The sequence below is a fragment of the Anarrhichthys ocellatus genome, unplaced genomic scaffold (genome assembly GCF_004355925.1).
Source record: "Anarrhichthys ocellatus isolate YVR2014 unplaced genomic scaffold, GSC_Weel_1.0 scaffold16, whole genome shotgun sequence".
Lineage (NCBI taxonomy): Eukaryota > Metazoa > Chordata > Actinopteri > Perciformes > Anarhichadidae > Anarrhichthys > Anarrhichthys ocellatus.
The window spans coordinates 1,340,316-1,349,270 of NW_022280046.1; the positions used below are offsets into that span (position 1 = coordinate 1,340,316).

At 41.3% G+C, this 8,955-nt stretch overlaps 1 protein-coding gene across 2 annotated transcripts; it reads left to right on the top strand.

Annotated features, from left to right (window-relative positions):
- Positions 1-7,016, top strand: ccdc80l2 (coiled-coil domain containing 80 like 2). 2 transcript variants are annotated; one of them, XM_031855821.1, is made up of 12 exons: positions 1-595; positions 686-774; positions 922-1,095; positions 1,238-1,389; positions 1,654-1,977; positions 2,172-2,412; positions 2,569-2,725; positions 4,710-4,846; positions 5,321-5,472; positions 5,639-5,742; positions 6,494-6,574; positions 6,676-7,016. In XM_031855821.1, the coding sequence occupies exons 1-12, from the start codon at positions 325-327 to the stop codon at positions 7,005-7,007; spliced, it is 2,214 nt and encodes a 737-aa protein (XP_031711681.1). In that variant the 5' UTR covers positions 1-324; the 3' UTR covers positions 7,008-7,016. The 2 variants fall into 2 exon arrangements, with proteins under 2 accessions (XP_031711681.1, XP_031711682.1); XM_031855822.1 differs by having other exon boundaries at positions 1,241-1,389.
- The last annotated feature ends 1,939 nt before the right edge of the window (positions 7,017-8,955 follow it).

Sequence of the window (8,955 nt, forward strand, 5' to 3'; positions counted from 1 at the left end):
GCTAACATCCCTGCAGTCTTTGCTGTTCATTTACCTTTGAGAGTCATGTCCGATTGGGTCCACCTGTTTTTTTTAGGATACAGAATTCTTCAGCCTTTAATGGGGGTTTGAACTTGGGGATTTCTCAACTTTTGTGATCGACGTTGTGGAGCTTTTATACTCTTAAATCACTTTTAAACAGCTCACAAATCCATCTGGTCTGTTTCAGATGCAACACTGGTGCCTACGATACCACAAATGTATTTTATAGTCAGAGGAGGATTTGTGAGCTGCTAACCACTTCCAGCTGATCAACGAACCAGCCACTCAACCATATCAGCAAGGATGTTTCATTTCTATAACTCACACTGGCCTCTGCTGTTGTTTGCTGTTCTCTGCAGCTACCCGGGTTGGCTCGCCGCCTGGCCGGGCATCAGTCGCAGCAAGCCCAAGGTTCAGCTGGACCCTAACGTGAGGGACTGGGGAGACTATTCAGACCTCCCTCCGGGCATCGAGCAGGGGTTGGGGTTGAATGAAAATCATGCGGACAACAGAGGGGTTGGAGAGTCCTCATCGAGCCTGGCTCCGGAGCTGGATTTCCTGGCGGACTTTGCAGGCAAGACAAATTAACTGATCAGCTGATGTACCTACTTGTCTGTTTACCTACTTACAGTATAGTACTTACAGTACCCCTTCTCTCCTCCAGGTAAAAAGCGACTGTGGGTGATAACAGCCCCATCACACAATGACCACTATCTTCGTATGATGGAGAAACAGCTGGAAGACATGGAACAGGTACTGTATTGACTTATTTATACCATTTGGTGATTGTTTTTAAATTTGTTACATTTCATTTGGGAAAATATTCTGAAGTAATTTAACTAAAAACAGCATCTTTTCTATCTCTTCTGTAACTCCTTTGTCTCTCCCTCTCTCTTTCAGAAAGGGCTGAACTGCCGTCTAGCAGAAAGAGACACATTCATCATCACCATCATCCAGAATGCCATGATGGAAGGTCGGATCCAGAAAACAACTTTCCAAGGAGACGCCACAGTGGAGAGCCTGGACCCTGACACAGTTAGCAAACTGCTGCACTACCTGGAGCTCACCAGCCAGGTAACCAGTTAGTCTTACAACAAGATATAAACAAGTTGCAGCCCATTTGAATTATTTCTTTTTATAAATGTTCTCTGAATTTGTCTATTCCTCCTTTGTGGGTACCTGCGCTTGAGTTTTTATACTGCAACAACTGTTTCAGAAGCAAGGGTTCACCATGCTGGTTCTGAAGAAGAACCTGCGGGTCAGTGAGCGCTTCCCTTATCCGGTCCGTGTTGAGGCGATTTTGGAGCTCATTGATCAGCTCCCCGTGAGGAAGCTGGAGAAGATGACCAGAAAAGGATCCAACTTGAGGTTCCATTAGACCACTGTATCATTTACTGTACTGATGGAGAATGGAGGAAAGACATAACAAGTTCAGTCAGTGCACTTTCAATTGAAAGTCATGCTGTTGTAGGGGAAATGACCCACATCTCACATTCTAAAAATTCATCTTCAGTTTGTAGGAGTTGTTGATGTGTAAGATGTTAATGTGTGCTATCCAATCTATAGCACATATTTTAATTGAAGTTATGTAGGAAAAATGTAAACAAATCCTGTTTTTTTTTTTAAATTTAGGTGTAAAACCACTAAAAAGAAGGTTGTGATGAAAAGAAAAAAGATGAAAAAGAAGATGATACTGATCCCTCAGAGGCGAGGTAATGTGACTTCTGTCGTGGCATTACAAAGAAAACCTCCCCTGGACAAAAAAGCTGCCCTGAAGAGTAAAATCCAGGATATACTGAGTGGACGGTCGAGGTATGTTATCCGTAAGGCGCCTGCCGCGGGGTCCACGAGGGGAAAGGGCTCAAGCAGTGGTGGTCGGACGTCTTCTAACGGACAGGAAAGAGTGCACAGCCCTCCATCTGTGTCAAAGAGTAACGATGAAGTGAAGAAAGACAGGTACTATCTTCATATTTTTGGTCCATTTTTCAAACATACTGTAGTAGACAAAAGAGTGTGGATGTTAAGGCCCTGCTTAGATTTTGTGTTCCCATCTGGTTGGTCATGCCTTCTCATCTCTTTACACCAGACAGAAGTGCTTTTTTAGAGCTGGATGAACATCAAAGTCCTTTTTTTTCTCTATTCTACTGCAGGCCTGTCTCCGCTGTGGATGAAGGGAAGATAAGGAATGGAGGGGAAAACAGTGAAGATAAAAAAGAGCAGAATGTAAAGGATGACACACAGGAAAAACAAAGATCCAAGAAAAAGGGTAAAGGGAAAAAAGGGAAGAAAGGGAAAGGAAGAGGTAAAAAGTCCAACAGGGAGCCCAGTGAGAAGGATAAAACGGCACTGGCGGAGTTTTTGAACACTTTAAAGGGGACAAGAAGGTTAATGGTGAGAACTGTCTCTTTTTCTCAGTCTTTTATCTCTACATCCACATTATAAAGCACATGCAAAACATTTGACTCCTAAGACATATCTGCACCTGATCAGGACCTTATATCCTCCATTCAGAGTGATGTTTCTGTTTGTGTGTCGCACTGGTGCTAGTTGATCTCAACGCCCAGCAGAGACGCAACACTGTACATGCAGCAGAAAGACGACAGCGAGAAGCAACACTGCGACCTCGCTATTAGGAAGATCACTGTGGCGACCATTGTGGGAGAGGGAAGTGACGCCAAGCTCACGCTGCAACACCACCAGCTCAGTAAGGAGGGCTTGAACACTTTTGTGCATGTGTATGATATTGTCTGTTTGGAAATTTGCATTTAATAATATTTGATTAGGTTCTATCGAGGGGTGATCCAAGGAATATTGTGCAGATATGATCTATTTGTTTTTACATATAAGTAATATTTGAATATTACGAACAAAAAGTTGTGATCAAAGGCAAATATGGTGCTTCTATAGTTATAGCAGTACAGGTCTTATTCAAGTACAACGGTCTGAAAGAGTGAATTTCTTCACTCTCGCATTTGTTGTTAAAAGGATCATATATAGTGTTTTTCAAGCTTTTTCCTCTTTACTTCAATTTATTTTTTCAAAAATTGAGCTGCAGACTGCTTGTTATAATTGTGTTGCCAATATTTGTTATTGAGCTGTGGTGTGTTTAAATGCTGTGGGTATTTCTGACTTCCAACAGCGAAACAGCAGCTGTTTGAATAGAAAACAAGAGTCTATGGTCTGAGGCTGTAGCACTAAAACCACAGGGTTGCTTTGAGCTCACTGATAACACATGTTTACATCTACAGTTGTGTGAAAAAGTGTTTGCCCCCTTCCTGATTTCTTATTTTTTTGCATGTTCGTCACACTTAAATGTTTCAGATCATCAAACAAATTTAAATATTAGACAAAGATAACACAAGTAAACACAAAATGCAGTTTTTAAATGAAGGTTTTTATTATTAAGGGGGGGAAAAAATCCAAACCTACATGGCCCTGTGTAAAGTAATTGAGATCTATCAGTCTGGAAAAGGTTACAAAGCCATTTCTAAAGCTTTGGGACTCCAGCGAACCACAGTGAGTGAGAGCCATTATCCACAAATGGCGAAAACATGGAACAGTGGTGAACCTTCCCAGGAGTGGCCGGCCGACCAAAATTACCCCAAGAGCGCAGCGACGACTCATCCAAGAGGTCACAAAAGACCCCAGAACAACATCCAAAGAACTGCAGGCCTCACTTGCCTCAATTAAGGTCAGTGTTCATGACTCCACCATAAGAAAGAGACTGGGCAAAAATGGCCTGCATGGCAGAGTTCCAAGACGAAAACCACTGCTGAGCAAAAAGAACATAAAGGCTCGTCTCAGTTTTGCCAGAAAACGTCTTGATGATCCCCAAGACTTTTGGGAAAATACTCTGTGGACTGACGAGACAAAATTTGAACTTTTTGGAAGGTGTCTGTCCCATTACATCTGGCGTAAAAGTAACACGGCATTTCAGAAAAGGAACATCATACCAACAGTAAAATATGGTGGTGGTAGTGTGATGGTCTGGGGCTGTTTTGCTGCTTCAGGACCTGGAAGACTTGCTGTGGTAAATGGAACCATGAATTCTGCTGTCTACCAAAAAATCCCGAAGGAGAATGTCCGGCCATCTGTTCGTGACCTCAAGCTGAAGCGCACTTGGGTTCTGCAGCAGGACAATGATCCAAAACACACCAGCAAGTCCACCTCTGAATGGCTTAAGAAAAACAAAATGAAGACTTTGGAGTGGCCTAGTCAAAGTCCCGACCTGAATCCGATTGAGATGCTGTGACATGACCTTAAAAAGGCGGTTCGTGCTCGAAAACCCTCCAATGTGGCTGAATTACAACAATTCTGCAAAGATGAGCGTGCCAAAATTCCTCTACAGCGCTGTAAAAGACTCATTGCCAGATATCGCAAATGCTTGATTGCAGTTGTTGCTGCTAAGGGTGGCCCAACCAGTTATTAGGTTTAGGGGGCAATCACTTTTTCACACAGGGCCATGTAGGTTTGGATTTTTTTTCCCCCTTAATAATAAAAACCTTCATTTAAAAACTGCATTTTGTGTTTACTTGCGTTATCTTTGTCTAATATTTAAATTTGTTTGATGATCTGAAACATTTAAGTGTGACAAACATGCAAAAAAATAAGAAATCAGGAAGGGGCAAACACTTTTTCACACAACTGTATATGCAGACATACTCATTCGTATATTGTTTGTGTTTCAGAGTCGGAGCCTCAACTCAGTGACCAATCAGATCATTTCTCAGATTCAGGCCTGATCTCTCTGTTGAGAGCAGAGCTCGGCCTGTCGTCCTCTGACCTCTTTTCCATGACCGTCACAGACTACGACATCAAACCCAATGTAAGACGGTCTCCTCTGCACTTTGTTCTTTTGTCTTTTAATGTGGGTTTGGTAAGCATGCATGCTTGTCTTCAGCGCCACTCTCACTCAGGATCACACCTGGAAGTGCAGTTGAGTTCACAGGCGCTCAGAGTGATGAGAATATTCACCTCGTCTGCCAAGCTAATACAGAAGAGGCAACATTTCCTTCAAGCTTGTTGGACAAAGGTGGTGCCATCCTTTCAATTGTTTGTGAAAATCTAAAAGAATCCACCATCATTTAGTAAGAGATTGACAAAATAGCCAATTGATCATGTGTCACTGAGCAAGTGACATTGCTGTATTTTTACAATGTTCTTTTCTTTTTTTTGCTGTGTAAGGCTACGAACCCCTGATGTAAATCTATATAAATCTATGTAATACAAGTACACTTAACTTGACTACACTTGCCTCTCTGTGTTTGCTCTGCCTGATTAGCATTTATTATTCCCCTAGAAAGTCTTTGAGGCTCCTCCGTCAGGCCCTGCTCTGTTCGAGTACATTGACGACTTTCCCTCAAGGCGTTCCGAAAAAGAAAAAGAAAGGAGGAGTCCTCCGTCCTGCTCTAATGGCAAGCCACAGCCTGGAGCTGAGAACTCACTGCTCAGGTACTGTGCTGTAATTCAGTGCTCATTATCCACTAATGCTACATAGGGACAAACAGCCTCTTCAGAAATCATATACAAAATGTTCTCATTCTTATGTCCTGATGTCACATAATGCTGACTTGTAGCATACATTTAAACTTACATGGCTATTCCTCTTGATGTTTAGGTTCATGTCTAAGAGGAGACTGCTGCTCATCTCTGCTCCCTCTGAGGACGACTACTCCTTCCAACAGCAGGTCTCTGCTCTCAGTGGACAGGAGTGTCACCTGGGTCAGTAGCTCACCACACTTACATCTACTGAACAATGCAGAACTGTCTGTGCTGCAGTTTTTGGCGCAATAAGGAAACGTTACAACTGAGTCAGGTTTCCCCTCTGACCTTTAAACAAACACTTTGTTTGACTTATTGGGTAGAATTAAATAATAACTATAAAAACTGGTCATATATGTAATATGCATCATTTTTATGTTATAATATATTCTTATTTATACTAAACTACACTGTATTATGCTACCTGACAGTCATTTGCAGAAAGGGGAAAGCAATAAAGTAATTTACTTAAGTACTGTGCTTAAGTAAAATATTGAGTAATTCCATTGTATGCTGTACCTTATACTTCAACTCTCTACATTTCAAAAGGGAAATATTACACTTTTTACTGAACTACATTTACTTTGCAGATTTAGATTGATAAACAATAGTTAGCTCTACCTTTACCAGCTGCACCATTAAAATGATGCTTAAGAATTAATGTACCAATTATTATAATCCTTCAAAATAATATATATACTATTCTAAACTGGGGCATTCTGCAAAATGAGCATTTTTAGTATATTTATATGCTAATTCTTTTGTAGTTTAACTTAAGGAAAAATCGAATAAAGGACTTTTACTTGTAACAAAGAATTTCTACACTGTAGTATTGCTGCTTTTACTTCAGTAAATGTTCGGAGTACTTCTTCCACTACTGGCTATTTGTTGCTCACATTTACCCACTACTTATTTTTCGTTTTTTCTTCAGGTATTCGCCACTTTGCCATGTTGAAGGTGACTGGAACTGGAGACAAAGCATCAGGAACTGTTGAGCTGTTTCCCCTAAATGGTGAGTCACAGTAATGTGGAGCAGTCTATGTCCACCAAACGGTGATGGAAACATCAACTTACAACAGTGTTTAATAAAGTGCACAACTTACAATTCACCAGGTCACAGTCAGAGTGAAGTTGAGCCGTTATCCCGTGACATGGTCAACAATCTGAGAGAACAGCTGAAGATCAGTAAGGAATACTACAGCATGCTGGTCGTGGGGAAGGATAGCGATGTCAAGGCGTGGTTCCCATCACCCATGTGGTCCCTGGATAGCATCTACGACCTGGTGGACTCCATGGAGCAGCGCCTCCAGGAGGAGAAGCTGCAGAAGAGACTGGGGATCCACTGCCCTGAGGACAGAGGGACAGGAGGAAGCGAGGGGGGGCATTATCCTGGCTATGATGAAGACGGGGCGGACGACACGTACTATCGCCGGTCAGAGGAATGATGAGAGAGAGAAGGAGAAAGAGGATGCAGTGGAGTGAAGATGAGCTACAAAAATGTCTTGAGATGACACATGAAATAGATCATCACACATAAACAAAGACCTCCAAAAAACCCATCTTCAGGACTTACAGGTCCAGGACGCACATCTTCAAAGACTCACAATGATAAGATGAATATTTTATGTTTGCAAGTAATACATTTCAAAAGCAGAAGATATTTGATTTGTTTACCTCAAAAAGGGAAAGAATGTGTGCACCCTTCAACTTTTTCTTTTTTTATGAAAAGATGGCTGATTACAGCAACAGTTTAACAAGAAGAAAGTCCATCCAAGGCCGAGCAGATTGTGCTCTTTGGCAACACTTCTGTCCACTCTTTTTCAAACACATTCACTGTGTAAAGTATAAAATTGGAAAGTCCCTCTGTTAAAATGTTGTGATGCTAAAATTTAAATTGTATTCAAACAAAACAGATGTTCTTTTCCTTAATGCTGAGCTAAACATCTGTTTTTTTAAAGAGCTGCACCACACCTCGGGGTCAGTAAAACAAAGAGTTATTGATGCTGGACATTCTTTTGTAATAGTTCTGTAAAAAAAGCACAATTTAACCTTTCTGCAAAAGCTTTCAGTTGTTGAAAAAACATACCCAGAAACGTGTTTTTTTTTTTGGTTTTCTACATTTTTGAAATGTGCAAAGTCATCAACTATAGGGTCATACAGACCAACCAAGGCAGACTAGAGAAAATAGTGAATATGCAAATATCCTAAAGCAATGCTCAGTGAAATCATCAAGAGAAGACAAGCAGCCTCAGTTTAGGGGAAATGAATTTGCGTGACAATCAACAACACACAAGCCTAAATGTGGATGTGAGTTTCTGCACGTGCATCAGCATCGGAGCATTGTAGGTCAAGCAACATCCAAAAACATTACAATAACAATACAATAAGCATTGATGCTCCTAATATCTTTGAAGCGACAGACTGACGATCTGGCAGCTTGCCCTAATAACAGGAACGATCAAGTTTGCATTGTGTCGCGTTTTGGATGATGGTAAGATCGTGGTGAGAGTCTGCACACAACGACCTGTAGTGAGCCTTGGTACAGTAGGTTTATGTGGAGTCTGATAATGAAAGTGACTTGACCTTTGCTGTCAGCGACCCAAAGCACACCTAAAGGTCTGAGGGTGCTACAATTTCTGACTTACATTTTACTTCCTAAAACCAAATTTGTACATTCTTGTTGTTCCAATTTATTTTTTGAATTTGGTTGTTTAATTTACTTGTAAAAGATAACGTAAAGTTTTGAATTGATCAGATATCAAATGACCACAGAAGATTTCCTTTAATTGCAAAACTTTCACACGAAGTAAAAACCCTGTCACAAATAAACACTGCAGCAACTCAAACACTCTACAGCCTCTATAAGGGTGATCAAATCAGTCGCTCACACCAGTCTGAGGGCCAGAATCCTTAAAATACACGGGACAATTCTGGATGTTGATCCTGAACCAAAGCTTGACAAGTCTAAAATGGCCACAAAGTCAACACCCAGAAACAGTGCATGGACCACAGTTAGCTCACATTTGATCGCAATCTATACACACACAACTATTAATGTAGGGTTGCCACGACACTTTGTATAGACAGTTTTAGACCTGAGAGGATGAAGGCTGCAGAATTTGTCGAACCACTGACTTATCATCTAGCGCTAATTAGCTAATCTTAGCATGCTAAGAATAGGAGTGTGAACACGGCAAACATTTAACCTGCTAAACTTCAGAGTGTTAGCGTTGTGGTTGTGGTTATGTTGCTCTGCTTGGTAGCTCAAAGCTCCACTGTGCCAAAGTGCAGCCTCACACGGCTGTCGACTGTTGGTCTTGTTGTTTTGCAGACATGTGGTCAAATTCTTTATTATAGTGTGGTTGTTGCTTATTGTGGCTATGTAGCTTTTAG

Excerpts from the sequence above, each read along its gene's own strand:
- ccdc80l2 (XM_031855821.1), top strand. The coding sequence starts at position 325 with ATGTTTCATTTCTATAACTCACACTGGCCTCTGCTGTTGTTTGCTGTT. Across the intron at positions 2,413-2,568 it reads AGGGGACAAGAAGGTTAATG|TTGATCTCAACGCCCAGCAG; the intron begins GTGAGAACTGTC and ends CACTGGTGCTAG. Across the intron at positions 2,726-4,709 it reads GCTGCAACACCACCAGCTCA|AGTCGGAGCCTCAACTCAGT; the intron begins GTAAGGAGGGCT and ends TTTGTGTTTCAG.